Source organism: Pollachius pollachius, assembly GCF_949987615.1.
Source record: "Pollachius pollachius genome assembly, chromosome: 9".
Classification (NCBI taxonomy): domain Eukaryota; kingdom Metazoa; phylum Chordata; class Actinopteri; order Gadiformes; family Gadidae; genus Pollachius; species Pollachius pollachius.
In genome coordinates this window covers 21,073,210-21,098,639 of record NC_136942.1, presented here as the reverse complement: position 1 = coordinate 21,098,639, position 25,430 = coordinate 21,073,210, and the positions used below count along the sequence as shown (strand labels likewise).

General features: G+C 50.3%; 1 protein-coding gene across 1 annotated transcript; it reads right to left on the bottom strand.

Annotated features, from left to right (window-relative positions):
• Nucleotides 1-1,261: 1,261 nt before the first annotated feature.
• On the bottom strand, nucleotides 1,262-21,622 carry tle3a (TLE family member 3, transcriptional corepressor a). Its single transcript, XM_079743304.1, has 20 exons — nucleotides 21,266-21,622; nucleotides 20,720-20,889; nucleotides 20,178-20,278; nucleotides 19,842-19,905; nucleotides 18,378-18,422; nucleotides 13,349-13,411; nucleotides 12,708-12,782; nucleotides 8,740-8,961; nucleotides 6,552-6,665; nucleotides 6,373-6,423; nucleotides 6,105-6,257; nucleotides 5,497-5,629; nucleotides 5,119-5,294; nucleotides 4,774-4,847; nucleotides 4,406-4,655; nucleotides 4,008-4,255; nucleotides 3,733-3,880; nucleotides 3,364-3,514; nucleotides 2,956-3,032; nucleotides 1,262-2,614 (listed from the first exon to the last, which is right to left on the bottom strand). Exons 2-20 carry the CDS (start codon nucleotides 20,741-20,743, stop codon nucleotides 2,507-2,509), a joined length of 2,277 nt encoding a protein of 758 aa, XP_079599430.1. The 5' UTR covers nucleotides 20,744-20,889; nucleotides 21,266-21,622; the 3' UTR covers nucleotides 1,262-2,506.
• Nucleotides 21,623-25,430: the final 3,808 nt, after the last annotated feature.

The window sequence follows — 25,430 nt, the reverse complement described above, 5'->3', positions numbered from 1 at the left end:
GTGATCAATGGTTGGCAGCTTAGACCAAACAAAAAACGGTATTTGATGGGTGTACACACACACACACACAAACACACACACACACACATACACCCATAGACCCACACACACACCTTGCAGGACGTCAGTCGATATTTTGAATTGTTCAAACTCCTCGCCTTGGATAGGAGAATTGAAGCACATAAGGGCTGTCAAACTCTTTGGCTATTTATTCTACTTATTGTGTCCGGGTACAGTGCTCCGGGCCCCCCTGCATCGAGTGGGGCCGCCCGGGCTTTGACATGAGAACCTGCTGAAAGCTCTCCTCTGCGGGGGTGGATCAGGACCAGACAATGACCCCCTCCCCCCCCCCTCTCCAATGTCCAGCAACAGGCCCTTAGCCCCACACCCCCCCAGATCCTCCAGTGATGTAGCCTGGAGTGACCATTCAGCTCCAACAAGGACCCCCCCCACACACACAGGAATCACCCTCACTTCAGGGATGTGGGAAAAAGGTCTGCAGCCCGTGAGAGCGCGACGGCGTCCGGGTCCGAGCTGAAAGCATCCGGCCCGGCTTTTATAGTACACCACCACCCACAACAACAACATCCCTGAAGGGGCAGCCGGGAGGGGCGCGGGGCCCCAGGAACAGAGCCTGAAGGGCCCGGCCGTGGAGTGCTGCAGCCAAAGGGGGCCATTCATCGCAGTCCTGCTCCAGAGTCCTCGACCACCAAAAGACCACTCGGAGAACAAGGGCCGGGCTTACGTCATGCTCGCTGAGGGCTCCGTGCATACAGGAGGTAAAAGAGAGGGAGAAAACACCAGGCCGTATTGTATTGCTCTGCGTCGGGACCGGGTATCATTTCAGCGCTAGCATTAAGAGACCAAAAGGGATCTAAGGACAGAAAGGCTGGTCGGGACAGCCACTACCATTCATACTTTTCGAATATGAAACACAAGCTTAGCAATTTCAAGAGATCATTGCCTTCAGAGAGTCTATTGTAGCCGTTCTGGAAACCATTAATAATGTGTGGGGCGTCAAACCAAGCTGCACACATTGACCACCATTTTGTAAATGTGTTCCCTCCATGTTCAGGGGGAGCACATGAGGCAGAGAGAATTCTAGAAGGACCACGATATTGGAGAACAGGATTCTAGACGCATTTCCCTGAATATCCGTAGACAACGGATACTTATATACCTAGGAACTCAGTCAGACTATTTTATATAAAAAAAAACAGTTTATTGAAATATCAACAACTGTACAATCCTTAGTGACGATGACAAGTGTTTGCTACAAGATTTGAAGTGTGTTAGAGCAGAGACCATTGCCATCCAGGAGAGAAGATTATAACGAGATATCGTTAAGTACTGAGAAATAAAGTAAACAGCGCATATCCAAATATGTTAAATCTTGACATTCTTGTCTGCCAATTGCATGACTAACTTTGGAAGCTTTGCATATCAGTCATGGTGAGTCAGCGAGAGGGCATTTCAGACCTCCTCTCAGGCGCATGGACACGGGGACACAATGAGCACAAAAAGGTTCATATGATACTTTAAGAGGAACAAGGAACAAAAAGAGAAGGCTTCATAAGGTTCTCTAGGAAACCCCCAGTCCTCCACTCGGGCCAGTAGTCAGACCATTAAAATGTCGATAAAAAGCAGCCAATGAGTCACGATACATCCAGAACTTGAACGTTGGAACTGTTGATATTTGGGAACTGGGAAAAAAAGGGTCTGGAAAGTATGATGGTGTCTCCGTTCCAGTCAGACACGAAGGATGTTTCCAGAATTCTTCCCATCCCAAATGGACAAATGTCTGTTTTCTACCAAAACAGCATTGATGTTTTGAGCGGCAAAAGAAAAAAAACAAATTAGATTTCCAAAAGGTCATCGTGGACAATGAACGTGGAAAAAAAGGGCATAGGATGGGGAAAGTGAAATAGAATATCCTCTTACAGTCCTAATCTAATTTCCATTCCCAGAGGGGACAGAAAATCAAGGAGAGAACAAGAAAGAATCATCACAAGCGTAACGGGACACCAAAATATAAATCTATAAAAGGCCTTTTATTACTCCATTATGTACACTTTTCACAGAACCTGCAGAGAGGAAGCTTCAGAGCGAACCACCGCTTTTAGTCACGTCGCGGAACCGAACCTCCAGGTTTGAAAATCAAAAACAAAATCACAAAAATATCCAAAGAAAAAAAGAAAAGTAAAACCAAAAAGAACTGCAAGACAATAATTTCTTCTCTGGTGCCATGACGGCCGCCCTCGACTGTACACGGGTTGAGTCACACGAAGGAGGGAGGACAGCGCCGTTGGGAGGGGGGGGGGGGCAGAACGCCGTAGTCCACCCTCGTCTGGCTCTGAGTCATCCTGCTGCTGATCCAGGCCGGGGAGGGGAGTGGGGGGCTGCAGGCGACATCCATGCTGTCTGAGTTTGAGGCGGGGGGGGGGGGGGGGGTCAGAGCGCCATGGGTCCTCCGGTTTGACGCGGGCAGGCCCCGGTGGCCCCGTCCCTAGTAGATCACCTCGTACACCGTAGCCTTCTTGTCCCCAGAGCCCGTCACGATGTACTTGTCGTCGGCAGAGATGTCACAGCTGAGCACGGACGACGACTCCTTGGACTGCAAAACAAGGCGCAGACGAGGGGAGAGTTAACCAGAGGGGAGAGAGACCCCCGCAGCCAGGCGGGCTTCAGGATCGGTTTAACCCTGCTTGAACTTTGTAAGGTCGGGGAGGGGTGGCGGAAGGGGAACAACTGACCACAGCGGCAGAATTAGATTAGAACGATATCTAACGGGGAGGGTGCAATGGCCTGGATGGGAAATGGCGTCGGGTCAATATCCCAGGTTGGGTTCTCATCTGATAGGGGAGCCAGCGGTCGGCCTGCCCTTCCTCCCTCCAAGAGGCTGGCGGTGCACATTGTTTGGGCCCGGCTGCAGACCCAGCCTATCGATCCACCTACCTGGAATATGCTGGCGCCATACGGAGTCCTCCATGCGTTCAACAGATTGTCCTTCCCAGTGCTCACAAACCATTTACCTGCGGAAAGAGATGAGCAAGGTAGAATGACGCCAGGGGCACAGAGTAACAAGCCATGGAGGCAAGGAACTAGGGAATGCCTCTGTTGGTCACCGTGGTGACCAACAGAGGCATTGGGTTCACGTTAGCAGGAGTATATTAAGGTCTGAGGCAAAGAGAAGAAGGACATGGGGCTTCTTCGCCTATGCAGTATAACAGCTGTGTGTGTGTGTGTGTGTGTGTGTGTGTGTGTGTGTGTGTGTGTGTGTGTGTGTGTGTGTGTGTGTGTGTGTGTGTGTGTGTGTGTGTGTGTGTGTGTGTGTGTGTGTGAGTAAAGGGAGTGAGTTCATACCGCAGTAGGCAAACTTGAGGGAGAGGACGCAGCTCTCGTGCAGGTGGAGCTGGTACTTGTCGGGCTTGGTGTGGTGCAGAACCTCCACGTTGCTGCTCTCCATGCCCACCGCGAGCCACTCCCCGGTCGGACAGTAGCCCAAGGAGAAAATCTGGAACCAGGCACAAATTGAAGTAGCAAGCTCATTTCATACCAGTCTACTACTCATTTAGCTTTCTCTCCATAGTGCCTTAAAAAGGCCTCTTGCTCAACAATGTCTACTGTTTGCCTGCAGACCTCGGGGTTCGAACCCAGAACCTTCCTGCCTTAACCACCAGACTGTATGCTACCATCCATTTAAGCCTGTTAGTGAGTGTTTCCAGGGCTCACCTGGGAGGTGAAGTCGTGCTGCTGGAGCTGCCGGCCCTCCCTTAGGTCCCAGGAGCGCACCGTGTTGTCCAGCCCGCCCGTCCACAGCTTGGTGCCGTCGTGGGAGATGTCGATGCAGCTAGCGCCGTCTGTGTGGCCCTGGAATTGCCTGCAACACAGGGGAGCCCACCGGGGGAGAGTCACACACAGCGCTCATGTCCTTGGTACGCCGTGAGCCTGGTCTGGGGGGACGTGGGGACAGTCTGGGGGGGGGATGTGAACCCGGCGACGCTCACCTGACCAGCGTCTGGTTGTGGAGGTCCCACACGGCGATGTTGCCGTCGCTGCAGCAGGAGAAGCAGACCTTGGCGTCGGGGCTGATGGCCAGGGCGTAGCAGGCGGGGGCCGAGGAGGTGAGCTCCGCCTTGATGCGGGGCGTCGGCGAGGCCAGGTCCCAGATGGTCAGCGTGCTGGCCTCGCCCCCCACGATCAATGTGCGGCCGTCTGGCAGCAGCTTACAGGAGCGGATGTAGTTATCCCGGTTCTGTGGCGCAGAGGACACAGAGCTCGATCAATATTGAGCGTGTGCGGCCGGGAGGAAGGGGAGACACGGGCGGGGCCACACTCCTCCATGGCGGTAATCAAACCCCCGGGTTATCGACGGGCGAGGAGGTGACGGGCTCAAGGTTCTCACCAGACAGTCGAGCTGCGACACGGGGCTCTTGCTGCCGGGTTGGCTGATGTCCCAGATCTTGACACAGCCCTTCCCCCCGGTGTAGACGTGCCGCGTGGGGTTGCTGATGGTCACGGCGCACACCACCTCGCCGTGGCTCAGGGTGTTGATCTGCCGGGCGTGGCGCGGGATGCCGGGCCCGATCAGCGCGTCCGGCGGGAAGGGAACCGGCTGCATCTGCCCGTCAGCGCTGACATGGAAGGAGTAGGCTCTGGAAGGCAACACGGAGAACCACGGTCAGCGGAGGTCAGGCGCGACGCTGGGCTGCCGCACAGGGGGTCCCAGTGCGGGACACGATGGAGGAGGGGGGGACGACAGGGGGTACTTACGGTTTCCCGCCGGCGATGGATGTGAGGCTGGCGGGGAGCCCCGGGGCCCTCATGTGCGTGTGGGGGTCAAAGCCCTGCAGGGAGACGGTAGAGTAACAGGGCGGTTAGGATGCTGTGGTTCCCTCTGCAGTCTGCACTGCGAACGTCCGCTCATTCATAACCAACGGTTATCAATAGAGATGCCGTTGTCTTATTAGTAAGAGATTACTTAGTCTTATCTTCAACACACTAATTATGTTCGGCCACTGAGCAGATTCAACTGTAATTCCCAATAAAAAAGGAGCCAATAAAACAATGCCAGGGCTATGGGATAGCTGGAGTAGGAGGGGGGGGTGCTGGCTGTACCATGGGCGAGCGGCCGTAGGCTGCAGCCGCCGCCGCGCTCATCTGGGGCGAGATGTGCAGGCCGGCGTACACGCCAGGACTAGTCAGCCCTCCGTTCATCTCGTGGTGACCCATCATGGCAAACGGGGTGGGGTAGGAGCCGGCGATGGAGAGAGGGGTCCGCAGGGCGGGGGCTGCTACATGGACGGGGGGGAGGGAGAGAGAGAGAGAGAGAGAGCGAGAGAGCGAGAGAGTGAGAGAGCGAGAGAGCGAGAGAGAGAGAGAGCGAGAACACGATGAGCCTCTGCGAGTGACAAAGCCTGAGACAATAGAGAGGGGATGACAAACACTTCCTGGATTCCCACTGAAGGGGGAGGAGGATTTAGTAGCAGCACTAACCCAGCGCCTCCATGCCTGGGGGCTTGCCCAGGATGGGCCGGAGCCCGGGGGTGGAGCTGGTGCCAGGGGTGGGGGCGTCGTTGCGTGGGGTGGGGGTGTTGGACTTGAGGCCGGGAGTGGAGGATTTGTCGTTCTGTTGACGGAGGAGAGAGAGAGAGGGATTCACATTCCAGGAAGCAGGGTGCAGCACAGACTGACAATTTGAGAGCAAACTGAACGTAATCCACTCTGATTCCGACAGCTCCAATAGTCCCACGGAGGCACAGACTCCCATTTATTCCAAAACCTATTACAGCCACAATGGGAATGGAGCCGTCCTTATCCCTCCGCCGCTCGGGCCTTAATCTCCCATAGTGAGGCTGAGGGAATCGTTAAATACATTGAACTCTTAACGGAGAAGACCTGACTGATCCCGGTGCAGGACAACATTATCCCTGACATTTAGTCATGCGCTTTAAGCCTCCTGACAGCCATTGCTAATCCACAGTAGAAATGCCCCAGATTTATTTTGCACAAATCTCTCTCCCTTATTTTTGGTATTATTATTTATTTCTCCCCTTCTCTCCCTTGACTGACTGACGGGGGGGGGGGGGGGGGGGGGGTCGTACGTGGCTGAGCTCCTTGGCCTTTGACGATGGCGTGCTGCCCGAGGAAGCCACCGAGGCGGGGCTGTTGGGCGTGTCCTTCTTGGGGGGGCGTGGCTTGTCAATGCCGTTTTCCGGTGGTGAGTGGGCAGGGCTGGCCCGTGGGGTGGCGGGGTCCTGTTGGGGGAGACACAGATTCTGTGAATGAATGTGTCCATTTGTGTGCACCATCCTTATGGGTTACTGGTCATCCGGATGTTGGCACGGGGGGGGGGGGGGGGGCGCTGCTCACCTCGTTGGACACGTCCACCACCAGGTCGTCACTCTTCTCCCCGTCACTGTCCTGTGGAGACATGGGGAGGGAGGGGGGGGGGGGTGAGGCTCGAGGCAACCTGCTCCGTTTGGATCTGGAGATGCTTTTAAAAAACACATATGGATGGCTCTCGCCCCCCCCCAGGATCAAACACTCACGTATCGGTCCTTCTCCTCCACCTTGCGCTTCTTAGAGTCCAGGCTGAAGTCCGAGGAGCTCCTGTGTTTCTCGCTGGGGGTGCGCAGGCTCTCGGAAGGCGAGATGGAGTTATTCTGGAACACAAAGACAACACCGTGACTCTCGTCGTCCTCCTATGATCCGCCACAAAGCAGAGGCATTCATCCGCAATGCACGCGGGATAGCAACAGAATTCACTCGGTAGCCATGTGCCATATTTTGCATTCCGGAAAACGCTAAAAATATCTCCCACTCCACTTAGTCAGTGGGCCCTCACAGTACCAGCCCGCCCGCCCCGGGCCTCGCCGGGCCACCCCTCCTCCGCCGGCCTCACACACAGAAGCCTGTCGCTGGCCACACAACAGAATCAGCCATTATCTGAGCTCAAAGAGGGGGGCTTGTTTTCTGAGCCGGGCTCCCTCCTCCTCCTCATAACCGGACAACAAACAGCCTCACAGGGACACGGCCAGTGTGCTGCTGGCCGAACAGAGGGCCCTTTCTCTCCAGTCAGCCAGGCTGGGAGGGAGCAACAAAAAGACAGACAGAGACACACACACACACACACACAGAGACAGAGAGACAGAGAGAGAGAGAGAGAGAGAGAGAGAGAGAGAGAGAGAGAGAGAGAGTGAGAGAGAGAGAGAGAGAGAGAGAGGACAGAGTGTGTGTGTTGTGGCCACTGATTGCCACGGTACGCTCGGGCACCATGTCAGTCCCGCTCGGCTTTTAAACCGCAGGCTTTGAGCGCCTAGATGCAGAAATAAAAAAGGAGGGGGCGGGTCTATTCCTGCCAGTGAGCATGGATGGGTGGTGGGACACAGTGGTGTTTCTTCCCGGAGCAGGCCCGGGACAGCTCACTCTGAATCCCTGCAGAGGGGGGGGGGGGGGGGCAGGCGGGGGTCCAGCAGTGGCCATTCATAGCGGCTTGCCTGTAAATGGCCCCGTCTCCCTGGACTCCTTCCCCCGAATGACAATACGGGCCGACCCAGACCAGGTCAGCGTCTTCCCAGAGTAGCGGCAGGGTGGTGGTCCGAGGGGGTGGTGGTGGTGGGGGGGGGATGAACGACCGACGGACTAGATGTTTGGGCAGGAGGCCAGGGCCGGCACAAAGGCTGACCTTTGAGGAGATGCTTAGTGTGAGTCATTAACCAAAGTCACCACTCTGCTATCAGATGACCTGGACGAGAGCGCGGCAACAAAACAGCCTCACTAATCGCCGCAGGAGTTCCATTTCTTCAGACATGAGTGCACCCATTCAGCGTGCCTCGGCCAACGGAAACACAATCTCGCCGACCCATCACAAGCCATCAGAGATTATGGCCGCTCAAATAAAATGCCGCAGCAGGTTCGGTCAAGCAAGATGAGGGGCGAGGGGAAGAGGACAACAAGAACAACAAACCCTGTCTGTGTTCATAAATATTCAGCGTGTCAGCGGTGGAGGGGGGCTGGTAAACACGGAGTAGAAGGATCACGTAAATCCCTTAAAACGCGAATTTCAAGTCCTCCTTTAATTGTGATGAAATTACAACCCTTCTTATCTCCCCTGTGTGATACGAGTCATTTCCCTTTTCTAGAATAAACGCACAAGGACTTGTATCACAAAGACCATTTACCACGGATCACTATAAGCCGCTTTTCGGTAGTGGAACAATTTGAGTCCGATTTTGTCCCAAAAATGTTACAAGAATATAAAAGCCCTGTGACATAAATGTATCACATAAGGGCATCGCCAAGGAAACAGAGAAAACAAACCAAAACAACAACAACAGACCAAAGCCACTTACCGTGCTTTCTGTGTGGCAGACGTCAGGGGGAGCCGGGACGGTAATGAGGTATGGCCAGGTGGTGAGAGAATACACAGGGAGGGGAACAAAGAGAGTTACAACAAGCCAACATGTTATCAGAGGCTGAATGAGAGACGTTTGACTAGACGCCCGCGCTGAATAACACTGATGATAGACCAGCTCATTAGCCAGGGTGTGCTCTCAGGGCCCCCAGATTCCCTCGGACACAGAGAACCACACTGCCACGCAGGAGAATAACCCTTCATTCACGGCGTTGGGAATCGCACCCCCCCTCCTAGACTTTAAAACGCAACTTGCGCGTTTCATTTTAAAGTATGTGAAGTGGGATGTGATATGTGAGAGAGTGACAGACAGACAGACAGACAGTCCGAGGGCCCCTACCTCGGTGCTCCAGGTCGTGGTGGTTCTTCTCGTCCTTCACCGGGAGGTGGGCCTGGCTCCCAAGGGCCCCGAGGGCCAGGAGGCCCGAGCCGGCGCCCGTCACGGTGGGGAGCCCGGGGGGCTGCAGGCCTGACGGGTGAGGGGGCAGCTGGACCGGGGGCCCGTGAGCGGCGTGGCTGAGGTGCTGGGCCTGGAGCTGCTGCTGCTGCAGAGCGGGAGATGGACAGGGACCAGAGGAGAGGCCGAGTGGGTCAGAGCGAAAGGGCAGTGCAACGCCACACACTGAATACAAGGCAGGCCGTCCAGAACCCCCCCCCCGCCCCACAACACCACCACCACCAGTATTTGCTCCTCTTGGATATTAGCACATTCACACGTCTATTCCAGTCTGTCCAAGCAATGCCTCTCCCTGCTATTTCCAAACGAGCGGCGTTGCATTGCATTGCGTTGCATTAGCCCCTAGCCCGGTGTTGAGGAACGTAAACGCCGTGCCTGATAAGGGCGCGCTAAACGCGTCTGATACTTAAGATATGTGGCGTGAGAGACTCAATCGCGCGCGGCTGGCATGGGTGAACGCCGCCGCCACAGAGTAGTCCTCCTCCCAGCGCCTTAACCAAATAGCGGCTCAGAGGTTTGGTTCAGCCATGCGGCTAATTGCGAGCGAGTTCCCGGGGTACCGGTCCGCCCGGTGTAAAGCAGAGAGCAGCTCATGCCGTAGCAAAAGGGATTCTTAGCAGCCAGTGAGTTTGGCCAATCCTCCTAGCCAAGAGCGGAGGAGTCCCAAAGCTGGTACAGAAATCTGTCAGCCTGTGGGCTAAACAACTACCTGCTTTTTAAACACTTCAAAACACAGCCTGCCTTTGTTTACTCCGCTCACATTCACATTCCAGGATTAACAGCCCATGAGTCATCTGCACACACACACACACACACACACACACACACACACACACACACACACACACACACACACACACACACACACACACACACACACACACACCCAAGTGCCAGAAGCTAGCTCTCTGTGTGTGCTTGTGCCGGTGTGGCCGTGTGTGCCTGCATATTTGCGTGTTTGTGTACGTGTGCGTGTGTAAAAAGGTTGCTACAACAGGCAGGGTTCCATGCTGGCACCGAGTCAAGCCTCCAACGTTCCCCATCAATATTTGAAAGGCGCGGGGAAATGGATGGGAGTTAAAAGGCACTCAGTATGGAAGTAAGCAGTTTAAAGCAAGTTAAATAATACTTAGCCAAGACACCAATAAAAACATCAACAATTTATTACTCTTCTACAAGCCCGCTGAATAATTCAGCCGCCGTTATGACATGCTGCCGTTCGCCTTCTACAAGCCCAGCCAGCCAGTGACCATGTACGGTCAGGGGCAAAACACCACACAGCAGGACGGTGAGGAAACAACAGAATAGAGATCAATGTCAAATGCATAGGTGCATCCTATAATAGGACTAGTTAATGTCAACATGGAAACAGTTTCTGGAGGCATCTTGCAACCCTGCCCTCTACTTGGTGGGTCCCCTATGCAATTAAAAGATTTGCATGAGAGGGAGCAAGATGTATAACGAGAGAGACACAAGCAGTGTGTGTGTGTGTGTGTGTGTGTGTGTGTGTGTGTGTGTGTGTGTGTGTGTGTGTGTGTGTGTGTGTGTGTGTGTGTGTGTGTGTTCCATGAGGGAAATTAAGGCGCTATTGGCAGGGTAGAGCTATCTCCGATGGTGGCGTTTAATGAGCCACTAATGGGTAATATGCATGGCCGATCAGCTAGAGCCCTCATTAGACGGCCATAAATGAAGACAATACTAAATAAAAAGGAGGCGGGTTGCTCCTTCTAATTTGATATTCCAAGATAAAGAGCCACTCTTTCACCTCGCTTCCTCCGTGTTCCAGTCTCACAGGCAAAATGTAACATTTCTATTACCAACTCCAGTGCATAAAGCAAAGCTGCAGGAATATCAGACGACACTGGCAACGTCGATGCCATGCAACACACACACACACACACACACACACACACACACACACACACACACACACACACACACACACACACACACACACACACACACACACACACACACACACACACACACACCACACACAGCTAACATTCTTCCAGCATTGTGTCTTCATCCATGCTAGCATACTTCCAGCAGTGTGTTAACATTGAAGCGAAAATAACTCCAGTATTTGGGTTAGAGTCAACACTACCAGAACACCAGCACCAAGTTACACAAATTACAGATCATCTTTGGAGGCCACTGACCATGAGAGCTGGGTAGGCACTCTGTTGGTGCTAGGGGAGAAAGGAAACAAGAGTCCGGTCAGGGCTACAGTGATACGACCTTGATGAACTTGACATATTTTATGGTATACTTAAACATGTCGGTGTTGCTGGGCTTGCGTTTAAAACGTGGAGTCGGTTTCCAAACCCTGTGGGTACCACTAGAGTCAGCAGGAGGATCTTCTCCAAACCTCAAGCTGTCCTAGATGCATCCCATTAATGGCCCTGGGCCCCATCAATAAGGCATGCAGCTGGCTCCTGAATGCTGCCTGTCTGCCTGGCACGCTCCCTCACCCCACCTCGCGCTGCAATATGCATGAGGGCTCTGGCATGCCTACAGAGATTCTTAATAAATAACTCAGAGGGAAGGTATCCGGAAAACAGCCCTACGTTTTCACCCTTCCTAACAACTGTAACAAGGACACCTGGGAAAGAGGAGACTCAACAGGGCTGGCTTCCTGCCAGACGACACCCATCGGAGGAGCCTCGTCAGGGCACTCCGTTATATTGGGACATGTTCCTAGTGCTACGCTCTCTGGACTGTAGACCGGATAGAGGTCATTAACCACTGTGTTCCAGAAAAGTGTACATCGATTAAGTCACATCATATACTCCAGACACACAGCCCCAAAATAATTGAATTAAAAAAGGGAAACATTTGAGCACAGTTGAAATATCTGTGCTAGTGATGCCACAGAAGAGCAGCTGGGACAGAGGAGGAGGGGAAAAAATAAAGCTAATATCTCTCCGTCACCTCAAGACACATCCTGAGGAGGAATTCCGGGGGATGCAATTACCCTGGAACGAAAGGTCCCCGCGAGGGCACGGACTGAATCCAAATGGGGGCCTCCAGTCGTCTAAATAGCCATCGAGGCCAGTATCTTGTGAATGCTAAAGACCCTGCTTAGGCTCAACAAGAGTAATAAGATGGCTGATAACAGGAGCTTCGTATTGGAGGGGGAGGTTAAGCCAATCAGTTGTGTGGAAGGCGGACAGGACGGCCGCGGCTGATCAATGAGGGGCAGATGGCGGCTGGGCTAACGTGTTTGCAGACCCCAGCCGTAATGGCGCGCGCGTGTGTGTGTGTGTGTGTGTGCGTGTGTGTGCGTGTGTGTGCGTGTGTGTGTGTCCCCCCCCTTCAAGCTGGCTTGCAGCGCTCTCTTCCTCACCCTCTGCTTCTAATTCCCCAGCTATCTGGGGTCAGCAGTGAGGGATGAGGCTCCTCGTTAAAACCTTCGCCAATTAAAGCAATGCGGCCTGCGAGGGGATCTCAAGAGCTCCCTGGCTTGCATTTATAAACACACAACAAGGCGAGTGAATGTTCCGCTGAGACCCGGGCGGGAGCGGTACACCGGAGAGTGCTCTGCACATTGTTTAGCCTGGCTTTATCGCTCGCACAGAAACACATCGCGGCAAAGGAGAACAGCAAACAATTCAGATGACGTATTAATCAACGGAAGGGGCAAACCGACACACCAACCGCAACCGGGGGAGCGGGTGAAGTGCGGACCGCCGATACGCTGTGAGTCTAACTCGTCTGTTTGCGTGCCCCGTGCTGGTTTGTGTGTGCGGGGTTGCCCCTGGCCAAGGTGGAATGAATGAATTAAAAAAGGGGTATACACACTGTGAGAGGCAGATTGGGAAGTCCACGTACCCCGATGATGGCATTGAGCTCGGTCATAGTCACCTGCTTAGCCCGTTCCACTGCCTGAGCCACCTGCTGCTGGTGCTGAGGGAAAAAAGCACAGACATCACCATGTTACACCTCGGTACATTCACCTGCCAGCACTTTAGAGCTCATCCGAAGCATTAATAAGGTAGAAGTAGATAGTGAATTGCTTATTCATTAAGTATTGTAATGTATTATTTAAGCATTTAAATGTTTTTTCTGGTTGTTTGACATACTGTTTATAGCTATTGTACATTTGTATTTGTTTTTATTTTTTTATGTTGTAATCAGGGCGTCGTTAGAAAAAGAGCCTGCCCTCAATTGCCAAGTTTAAATAAAGCATTAATCCTCCATGAAGAGAGAAGGAATGTAGCCATGCTGCGATGTAGCATAGGACAGTAGGTCGGGGCCACACCCAGGGGCCTGCCCAAGGTGACGCCTACATTGGGCCCCTGAAACACACATCTCATTGGCACTTGCTCAGGGAGTTAGAGAGTTACCCATGAAAACTCCGCTCCATGTCTGGTTTGAAACCAAATAAGTGCATAAGGAATAGACAACCCTTGACAGAATGAGCACGGCGTCGACGCAGCTACAGGTCTGGTGGGGATGTACGGCTCACTCACCTCTTGTGACAGGAAGGGCATAATTTGAGCTAAAATAGCGTTGAGCCGTTTGGCGATCTCCGTCTGGAAAACAAAAGGGGAAAGCAAAGTGAGACGCTTGAGTACGGAGCAAAGTGACTTTGCATAACCCACTCCTGCACCCCTCCACTGCCCCCCCCCCTCTAATGTTTACACCGATTAAGTCAATTACTGCAGCAATCAGAACTGCTTGACTCAACATCCTCTAAACAGCGTGATATTGACATTTGAAATATTTAAAACATTAGGCGAGCCCAGGGGGACGCAGCACAGCTGTGCTGAGTGTGCACTCCACGACAGACGGATATGAGCAGGCAGAGTGCTGCCGTGTTAAGAGCATCCTCTCTCCCTCGCTCTCCCACACCGCCCCCCTTCCTCCTCATCTGCAACCCGTGTGTCCTGGAGTTAACCTCAGGCCGACCGCCCGGTCGCACCCAGGAAATAAGCACCACTAACCAGACTCCCCTGTTATTTACACATGGCACTTAGGTAGTCTAATTACACCAAAGGCCACAGCTGATGTTTGAGCAAAGCAGGACAGACCATAATGTTCCTAAGGCAGTACACCTCAAGCCTGTGATCAATACCATTAGAGGACGACTTGAACACTGTCCTCTAATGCCTGCTCTTTTTGAAGACTCAGTCAAGGTTTCTTTTTTCTTTCCTCTCATTGCAGAACCCCCCCCCCCCCGCATCAATCCGGGGGGCTCCGTCTCCATTCCCCGTCTCCTCCACTGCCATGGCAACGGCTGCAGCCCTATCTCGGAGGGATCATTATGCAAATGGCACCTCTGCTTGACCGTAACAGGCTTTAAAACCATATTACGTGCTCGAAGGCAGGTCATTAAATTGAATTTTCGGCCTGTCCATCAGATAAACACAGCAAATGAATGGTGAGTAAAGAGTAGGGCCGGGGAGACGGGAGGAGTGCAGATCGGGTGTGATCCACGACCCGCTGAACGAAGGCACAGTGCACAGCTGGTCCAGCCCCACCCGGAGCAGTGTGCTGCAGGTTCCTAGGTGGGGGCCGGGGCCCCAGCAAGGAGAGGGTAGCAGCCCTACGTCGTCGGAGGAGGAATATATGATCTTACGGTTCACACCGAGGCCACCGCAGAACGTAAACACATCACAGGGATTTCCGCGCCGATTTTTCATCCCGGGCGGCGGACACGGTGTACTTCGCCGACCGCTGGCTTATTTATTACACATGACAGAAATGCCAGGCGGCTTTGGCAGCCAGACATATTACCTCTGAAAAAAGCCGGCGAGATTGGAGAATAATGTTGAGGGGAACAAGCCCAGCTGCTGCTGTACAATGGCATATCAACCGTGGAGGGGAGCGGTGGCGAAAAACGATATGCTCAGAGTTTGAATGTCAGACTAAACAAGCCCAAGTCTGGGTCAACAGACAATCTGAAAGGCATCCGGTATATACATACTGTATATGGAAGCAGGCAGAGCCACCACATCCCAAACAGACAGCGACAACACCCTTTGCCCGACACAACCCATAAGAAACCAAATGGTCGGCGTGTTCAGACTTTGTGGGCATTAGCATTAATGCTACATAGAGAGCGCTCTATGAAGAGCTCAAGAAGGCCCTCAGGAAAGGTTGAAAAGCAGCAGAGCTTGTATAATCCTCGTTGGTTGAGATAAGCCATGTCAATAGCAGTGGAACATTTGACAGGATTTGTAGAAAGAAAGAAAAAATGAAAAAAAGGCCTTGAGCGCACGGGCCCATTCCTCTGAAGCTTAGTGTCATGGTGACAGCTGGCTGAGCGAGGTCAGGAGGTAGCTAATACAGCGTCTCTTCCACAACAGCTTCTGAACTCTCAAAACAACATGGGGAAGGAATGGAAATGGGCACCGGGCCCAACTGGCTGGAGACGTCAAATCAGATGAGCGAGAGAGCGGGGGGAAGGAGGGAGAAGCATCGGGAGGATTCGGTAGTTTGGCTGACAGATAAAAATAGGGCAGTTGTCGCTTTAAGCAGATGACAGCCGGGCCCTTGAGAGGCCCGCTTCGCGCTCTGCTACACAATTACAGGTACTCGGACCTGTCTAGCACCACTTTAACAGCACTCTCAGGCTAGCCTGTCAACAGCGTGCAGGAAGCCATCGGTCCGTTGCCATAAGTGATGGGGAAATGGAGTGAAGGCACTGATGAGCATTAAATACACCGGGTACTGCTGGAGCTGTGGTCACGTGACCTGATGATCATAAACAATACTTAACTCGGGACAATTGAGAGGGCCTTCAGATTCTCTCAGATGACAGCGGTGCCTCTCGGACCCCTGCTCACCCCCGTCACACTCTAACAGACGCCCGTACTTCAGTGGACACTTTCCTATATCTCAAGCTCTCTACGTCAATATCTCCTGGTCTATAAATAGCAATATGAATCGCATTACACCTACGCATACCTGTTGTTATACCTCAAACAGCAACATCTGAATGTAGGCGATAACATGTGGAGGCACACAAATGGTTCTTCGGTTTTGGAAGCAGCAGAAGCATCCCAAGAACAAAGATGTCCCATGAGCTCTGAATTACCTTTGTACATAAAGTGCTACATGGAGTCTCTGGCGAGGAGTGCATTACTGGCAATGTTTTTATGGAGTAAACTGCTCAGCCACATTTTTAATTATCTTCCCCGAAGGAAAACATTTGGAACGTTTGAGGGATTCTAGAAACGCTTCCCCTCATCTTGCTGATGCGCTCATTTGCCTGCGAGTCCATAGACATTGGTAGTTAAATAAAGTGATTCATTCTTTTGTAGGGCACTAGAAGGAGCATATACATTACCCATCAAGGTGGAGCGGGTCACTATACTACTCTGCCTTGCCAATACAATACAAATTACTAATAAGAACCATTAGGAAGATAAAAAAGGCAGTATTTCTCTACACTCATCATTGTGTCACACAGACTTCATGTTGGCACCGAGGCAAATACTGGTTTTACACCTTACACTTCATGTACTCGTCTCTTGATGAGTTCCCTGCGGCCCCCTTAAGACATACAGAGACAATACTTGAACGGGTGCAGCCAGACACTCAATTCAGCTCTGAGTTGCCACAACAAGGACCTTCCGAGGCCAGTGAGCTTTTCAAACATGGCTGAGTGTTGGTTACCAAGGGGAGAGCAAGAGAGAGAGTAGTGATGTGGAACTTCAGAGGCACAGTGGCCTTACTTCACCACAAAATAGATGTATGATAACCAACTCAACCGAAGCATGAACTCTATAGTTGCAGAATGATAATGATTAATTTCTGCTACTAAGACGTCCCGTTTTTAAATGTGATAAAATAGGTGACTGTCATTTGGATTGGGGAATAACATCCGGAAGTCGTTAAAATGGTGCTCTAAGAGTGAACACTAGCACACTTCACAAAACACGCACGCCTTTGTTCACAGGTCGTTCGTGTCTGATCTTCAAACGATAGCGTGGAAATGTCTTTATTGATGTAAATGTGCTCTACATTGATAGCCCAGTGTTATTGTATAGCGCCATAGCGTCACTCACTAACTTTTTTTATACACCGCAGCAACGAAACTAAATAAGATGTAGTGAAATGATTGAGGGATTTCATGTCGGTTGCTAGTGAACAATGTAAACATTGCATTATGCAAGTTGTCCATTTTTTAGGTAGTTTATTATATTCAAAAATCGATGATAAATATCTTCTGTTGGATTATGGGATAAAAAATGAATTACTAATAGAACAGCTCACGATGGATATTATCGTGACATCTATTCATTTCATTCTGAGTAATTTCTCGTGATGACGCACAGAAGTACATTTAATTTCAACAGAAAGGACAACTATTTTCAGGACTACAATTCTGCGACCCTTGTCTTGTTCCAAGCAAGCCTCACGGGAACAAATCTCAGAAACAGCAGCACAATAGTGACCAGCCAACCTAAAACAAATTAACTGTGCACTTCCACACAGTAGTGAAGTGTAAAAATGGGTGCGTGAGGAAACACACACACACACTAATGTGTATTCCCACATACCAAGCCCTCAGCCCACCATGCCAAGCTGATGTGCATTCTGAGACCAACATTACGTCTCCATGCAGTAATGAAAAAAAACAAATCTAAAGTAAGAGGAACGGATTTCCTCAGCACCAGATAAATCCCCCTGGCAGGAAAATAATATGACTATGTGCATCCAATAAACCATCTCAACCCTGCCTGGTAACCACTCCTCCTCTCCTCCCCCCTTCGTCACCCTCCCCTTGCCTCAGGCCCAGGCAGGGGGAGTGTGTGGGGCGGGCTGCAAGGCCAGAGGCCCACACTGTTTGCTCACAAACACGCCGTTTCATCAGGTTAGGGCCCTGTTGATGAATAATTCAAGGGCTTCCATCAGCTCTGTTGAGGTTCCTGATAAAAGTCAGCCGCTAAAATGGATCAGTCGATTAACCTGTTTACACAGAGCCGGCCGCCTTGCCACCGCGCCTCGCTGTACGGCCCGCCCACGCTCCCCTTGTTCCGCCCCCTCCTGGATGGAGATAAGTGCCTGACAGAAGCTATCAGAGCAACCTCCCTCCCTGACAGACATGTGGCATATGTGACACCCGGCCGCGGCGCTGATGGATCACCCCGCCACTCCAATCCAACCAGTCCCCCCGCGGCAGCCATTACCCGAGCGGCTTCCTTCAGACCGCCACACTCGTTTGCAACCGTGGTAACCGCGGCGCTGAATCATTCATACGCTCTCTTCGGGTTCTCTCATCTACATCTCTTCAGGGATTCTTGAAATTAAACGCATTCTAGCCGTGTGGTAATCCATGAGTCAAAGGCTGCCTTTAATTTCATCCACCATCTCACCTCAACATCAGCAGAACCCAAAGAGGAGGCATCTACAGGGTTTGTAATGAGCGCTACAAATGCATTGCCTTATTTATGGACTATGTTTTGCCCCCTATGTATTTACTGCCTCCCCCCCCCCCCCCAATATGGTGGAGAAGTGCAGTGATAACCCAGCATAGAGAAAGACACCTACCTGTTTGTGCATTTCTATGTTCAGACCGTAGGACATCTCGTAATACTGAAAAAAATAAAACAATAATGCAATTTAATTTACATTTCCTAATAAGCCGGTTTTACAACTTATTGACACAACAGCATGTAATTAAAAAAGGTTATATAATTGTACTTTTGTTGAGATGAGTACTGACACGTCCGTGTATACATGACATACCTAACACATACCTACATTCAAGCATACCTACATACAAAGTAGTAATACATCCGGTTGTTCTGTTACAGTAGAAAACCACAGACTAACAGAACGAGGCAGCCAGCAGCAAACCGCTTCTGGGTCAATATCCTGACGTCAGGAGTGCCATTTCCAGGAAGAGCGGGTTAGGTTCATTGATCAACACCTTAAAGCCTCCGAGCCCCGAGAAGTGTGTTTACTTAGCTTAACGCCGCGGCCCTAAACTCCTGATACGTTCCCAGCCGGGTCAGCCTGTGTGTCTGAAATGTAATCCGCCGAGTCCACAAGTGGCGGTCAGGGCAGAAATGGCTTTCCAGTCAACGTCTATCTGATGAGGCCGATGCATTATTCAGTCCATTAGCTTCTTCGAAAAATTACTCTCATACAAGAGAGCCATTCTGTCTGAGACCAGAGCCCCCCCGGCGGCATGGTAACCCGACACCGGGCCCTGGCTGTGGGATACTTCCCTACATGTTGACCTAACCCTCCGCCTGGCAGGTTGACATGCTGTTTTCCCCCTAAAAACAGAATGTTTAACTTAAGTCCCTGTGTATTGGTTTAAGTCCTCTGCTGTGTGTTTACCTTGGATAACAGAATACTGTGCCATTGAACAACACTGATTGTGTCCTGTCAGAAGTGAACCCAGAGGATGGCCCTGTGTTTGTCTGGCCAAAGAAAACACAGCACTTGCTAAAAATATAGCTTAAACATATCGCCGGTGCGTTTTTGTTTTGGACTGACATCGAAGAATGCTCGGTGGCGCGCTACGACAGAGCGTTCCACGTCCTCCATTTTGTTTGCAGTGGTGCATTTTCCTACCCAGTGCCTCCACCCCCCCCCAACCCCACCCCTGCGCCCTCCCCCTTGCCTTATCCCTCCCATAAGCTCCTGGCTAATTTATAACCATGCATATGTCTGGGCGTGGGGTCTCCTAGGAGAATAATCAGATCAGCACACACAGAGGGCAACACTGCAGTCATTGACCCTTAGAGACCAGGGGCGATCTTTAACCCAGCCTCAGCCCTCCGAGGCCAGCCTTCAAGAGCGCTGGGCTCCCTGAGTAGAGCTCTCTGAGCTGGGCTCTCTGAGCTGGCCCTCGGGGGGAATTGACAGGCCTGTACCTGACAATCAGCCACCCAGACAACCGCACAGGTAAACACAATAGCTGTGTCACTCCACCCCAACTAGATCTCCGACAAGCCTCCCCATTTGGAGCCATAATTGCAGCCCATTGTAACATAATCTCACCATGACATAATGGCGCTGCATCTCCGTCTTCTCATTGGCCAGCTTGTCGTACTCCACCTTAAGACTAAAATAGAAGAGAAGGTGTCAATTTTCAGGCGTCTCATAGCCCTTCAATAAATCCCACACTCCTAAACACTTGAGTGCTCTGTGCCAAACTACAGCCTTTGTTTTCATCTTCTTCTTCTTTTTCTTACCGCCAAACACAGCAATAACAAACGGGTATCTCATGCAGTGAATCCAAGTGCATTTGGCTGAAGTCCATTTGCTCTTCTATTGCAGTTAAAACATGAATGTGAGCAATGATTGATACACCGGTAAAACATTCATTATCGTTACCTGTGATACTGGGCTTGCAGGAACTGAAATTCATCTTTTATCCTGTCACAAGACTCTGCTACAGTGAACTTGAAGCCAGGTTGGCCTGGCTGGTGTGGAGCCTAAGAAGAAATTGTAAAATCTGATCATTGCATTGGTGAGGGACAGTTCATATTTATTTGTCATTTTGTGTGTTCAAGGACATGTTGTTTAGCACATCCGGTTCAGTCCCATTCAGTTAAGACATCAATTAAGACACAGATACACCAATGTGTAGATTAACATTATGCAGCTCTTATAATTGGACTTCACATAGAAACTGCTGCGGCCAAATATCTTAGAAAAAACACAGGCGCCTTAAGACAATAACAGTTGGATCAGCTGCCATCAACTATTCTGGATGAGAAGATGTAAGACAATACATTTTAATAGGACAAAACGTGTCATAGGCCTAAATGGGGGAGGGGGGGACAACAACAACACAATGATTGTAGTCTTCTAAACGAAGCATGTACAATTAGTAAGCTATTTCACCAAGAAATGTATATCATTGAACATCTTACCGGATGTCGGCCTTGTGGATACATGGTAAAACGTATCCTTTGTTAATGTGTGGAATCCACAGGATGTATGAACGCCACTCTCCACACAGGCGAACAGGGCTCGTGTTTTTTGGGGGGGGGGTGGGGGGGGGGGGGGGACTCGTCGAAATCCTCCGTGGATGTGCTATAATCTAAAAAGGTATAATGGTGGAGAATCACTCAAAGTATTCCGGGAATCGCGGTGCTAACAACAACAACAACAGGGAAGAAAACACACAAGCGACCACCTTTCCCCCGTCAATCATGGATTCAGCATTCGGATAGAAGAAGTAGTCCCAACACTTGTTAGGTGACCTTATTCCCACCGCGGCCCGTCACATCCGCTCCACACTCAACATATCCTTCATTCACAAAGTCATCCAAAACTAAACTGCAAAAAACGAGATCTAACGTGTGTATCGAGACATTCAGACATATACAGACTGCCTGCGTCGATCCACTTTTCATTGTTTACGCACCGTAGAGATAAATCCACACTACAGCTTATGGATCCATACGAGTACATACCGGCGTGGTCCGCACTGTGATCGGTCTCTCTGGAGGAAACCCGTCCTATTCATGGGTTTAGTGGTCCGTAATGCAACGTTACGCACGGCGTGCGTAGAGCTCGACGCGCAGCATCCTCCGCGGCGCACCGCGCCAGCTCCAGCCTGCTGGTTCCTCCGGATTCCGTGCGCTTAGACTCGATTTAACTATGTGATCCGACCGCAAGGAACTCCACAGAACGCGTCCTCTTCGGCTCGATTAATTCCAGAATAGTGCTCGAAATCTTCCTTCCAAATTGAAGAGGGTTAGAAATTCTTTAAAAGCGTAACATGGTATAGGCCTACTCTGAGAGCTCACATCTCCCCGCTGTCCAGCCACCCCGTGCCACACACAGGCAGTGAGACCGAGCTGCCGTGAAAGCGCCTATCTGTCCAATCGGATCACTCCTGAGGAACACGGCCGCGTCCGCCTATCGGAGAGCGACGGCCCCACGTGGGGCGCACTGATACATGACATCATCCCGCCGTGGATTTACAAGGCATCGGCGTATGTATGTAAAACAACAACACTAATTCGCTGATAATTATTTGGAATCAGAAGGAGACCCATGTCTGTTTCTAACGGTCACTTAGTATCTTTATGGAATAAATGCCATGTGTGCATCAATCTCTATTTATCCTGTGTTAGATTAGATGCTGCTGCTTTTGCATATTGGGGCGACGAAACTACATACTATATTATAGGGCAAACAACTCAAATAGCAACGAAAACAAAATATATGTTCTCGTCAACAGCACTCCCCACGTAGGACACAATAATTAGCAATCGATCGACGACAACCATAGTCTGACCATAAGCTCGATGTTTACCGACATTTTACCCGGTTGTGTGTGTTAAAACCCGTCCACGTGACCACGCATTAGGGTTTGGGTGATAGCTGCATGCTGTAGGGAGTGAGATGATCGCTTTGTCTGATATGAACATCAGCCATGTCTGAGCACGAGAAAGCAAGCACAGCCTATCGCTTGTGTTGGAGATTCACTCTGACCCACGTGGGAAGAGTAACTCACGTCTCTGTAGCTTTAAGGTTTTTCAACCAATGGCCTCGTGGTACACTTACTGGCTGGTTTGCTATTGGTTATGGGATGTCAAGCCTGTCATTCAACGAGCTGTGATGTCAATCAATACCACGCGGGGTCAAGCGCTGACAAATGCCTGTGCTCCTCGGTCCTCTGCCTGTGAATAGTGCCTGGAATGGCTGCTTAATTAGCTTCGAATGGCTTTTCTCTCCAGTTCAAACAATCTGTTACCACCACGTGGTAATGAGAGCTTACATTAAACAAAGGAGGAAAGGAAGCATGCATACAGTTGTAATACCACAACCTGTTTTTTTTTTAATTTTACTATGACGTGCGGAGAAACAGGAACGTTGTTTGTTTTTATCACAGGAACAATCAACCAGTATTAACAGTGATCACGGGCCACCCTAAAATATAGGAATATCTTGCTATAATTGCTCTTAACATGAAAGTTGCTTTACACACTTATTGTGTTGTGTAAAGGTTGTATACATTGAGTATTTAAAGTGGTGAACTGTTTACACAATTTGTGAGACCTTTCAGCTTCAAACAGCCTATATATTTCCCCTTGTCCTGTCCTGATATAGCCAAACTAATTAGTGCTTCAGTGTTGGTAGTAAAGTAAATTGACTACATTAATTATAAACAGCCTACATGGCTCATTTCGACTAATTATTGTGTGATTCAAGCCCGTTTCGGTCACCCAAATATATACGCTTAAGGAGAAGTCGTAACGAGAACCGAAATACGGCCGATTCCACGTTTTATTCATGGTTTGTGTCCTTCAAGCCGGGAGCTTATCCCTGTGCAGACCGCCAAACCAAAACAGCCAGCCCTCATCAGAATGTGCGCACCACAAATACAGCTCAGAGCTACGTATTCTCTGCTTTTATCACATGACCCAGGAGCTCGGAGCATGTCTGGTTACCCACAATTCCTCAATCCCCCCCCCGCCGACCACCTTGAGGATGTGGCCTAATGCTGTTATTTCACACACACACACACACACGCACGCACGCACACACACACACACACACACACACACACACACACACACACACACACACACACACACACACACACACACACACACACAGAAAAAAGAAGAAGTGTAGAAGCATTCTGTGAGAAACTCAAGCGCACACAAGAGCTGGCTGGCTAATCTCACCCGGCCCTCCGTGTGCTTCTCAATGGAGAGTGCTTGGATTAAAGGACACAAAGGAATGGGCCTAGCCCCAGGGAGAGGGGCCGTCCACCCACCGAGACCCCCACACTGTTTATTTACATGGAGAGAGACCCCCTCCTTCCCCCACTGCAATGAACCCCCCCCCTCAGGCCGTCCACACTGGCCTATTTGCAGAGGTGGCTCTGATTGGTCACAGAGACGAGGTTTGTCCTTCTCACTCCCCACTACTTTGGGACAAACCTCCCATTGCGCAGAGCGCCAATACGCCCGTAGTAAACAAATGTTTTACTAGCGTGGGAGCACGCTAACTTTATATTAAGGTCATACCGGTGGCGCTAAGTGTAAATAACGGCAGTGCAGCAGTAATCACACACACACACACACACAAACACACACACACACACACACACACACACACACACACACACACAAACATAGTTTATCTGTGTAAAATAAATAGTCTTCGAAGAGAAAAAAGGAAATGGGTGAAAGTGTGTTTAACGGTGCATGAATGACGCAGAGATCAACCACGTCAAGGTGTCGGCCGATTACAAAGTATTGGATTGTTAACGCGACCCGGAGGTAGTAAAATGACTTGGCTGATTTTCTCTTATGTTCCCAGAGTGGCCTGATCAGGGCTCAGAGCTCCAAGGGCTCCGTGCCGCGTCGCAACAACCAACCGCTCAGGCCACTGGTATGTGCTTTTAATTAGAAGCACACATAACCCCACCAATTCTAAATACATGGCCGTATCAAAATACATACACACCTCCCACAGGAACAGACAGACAGACAGCACACAGACCCACACAGCAGACATTCCACCTCCAACAAAGGGCCTAGTATGTAACAGAGATGAATAACGTGTGCCATATCGCAATGACTAATCAGACTTTAATCAACGCAAACAGAAGGAAGGTCTTTATCAAGACGAGGAAAAATGTAGACTTGAATAGCGTTTGCAAGCCAAATAGTGAGGGCCTTCCGTTCTGCTGGCACTCAGATGTAGCGGTGGAGCCTGCAGAGAATAATACACACAGCCACACACATTTTATACTCTCGGTGCTATCAACAGTCACTCAATAACAACTTTAACGACTCAACACAAAACAGTTCTTGGCGGCGTGGAAACAGTTATGCAACCGTTTCTTATTGTGCTGCATTATTGCCACTGTTTTCAGCCATTCAGCAAAGAGACGGCACTAGCATGTGTATCGTTTAAGATGGAAGTATTCTGAGGGTGGAAGTGTTCTAGTATTCCTTATTGAGAAACTATTTGTATGAAGAGTTAGACATGATCGGTACAATAACCTCTGTATTTCGGACATTTCATCATGTAAAATTCACAACACTAAGCGTCTACTTTTTGTAACTTGTCTCCCCAGAGCTCTCTATAACAGTATTACTTTATTAGAGTAAGGTTAGCGCTCATATTGGAGTGGTGCACTTAGTTTCTAAAATCTTGGTCAAGGTCGAAATCAACACTGAATATTGACTATTAGTCATTTCTGATTCCTTCCTACCCCTGAGAAAACATATGATGAATCACCAGTCACCAATCCAAACGGGGAAGGTTCATGCTACAAAATAACAGCCACATAGTATGGCTATCCGACATGGTTATAAAACAGGACAAAGCATGTAAAACACGGTTTGGTAAACATAGTTAGTCAAAAGCATTCTGGATCTTTAAAAATGAAGAAGATTATGTGGACTAACTGACTCCCCAGTGAAGAGGCATTCCAGCTCCAGCACTGTGGAGTCATTAGTAATTAAATAGCATCACATGGCAGTACCAGGAAACCTCACATGACATTTAAAATGATCTTGCTATGAGTGTTGTGTTGCTTTTATCATCTCTACTGTATTGCTTCATTCAGAGTAATAGGTAAAAAGGCCCTTCATTTGTCAAATTAATCTA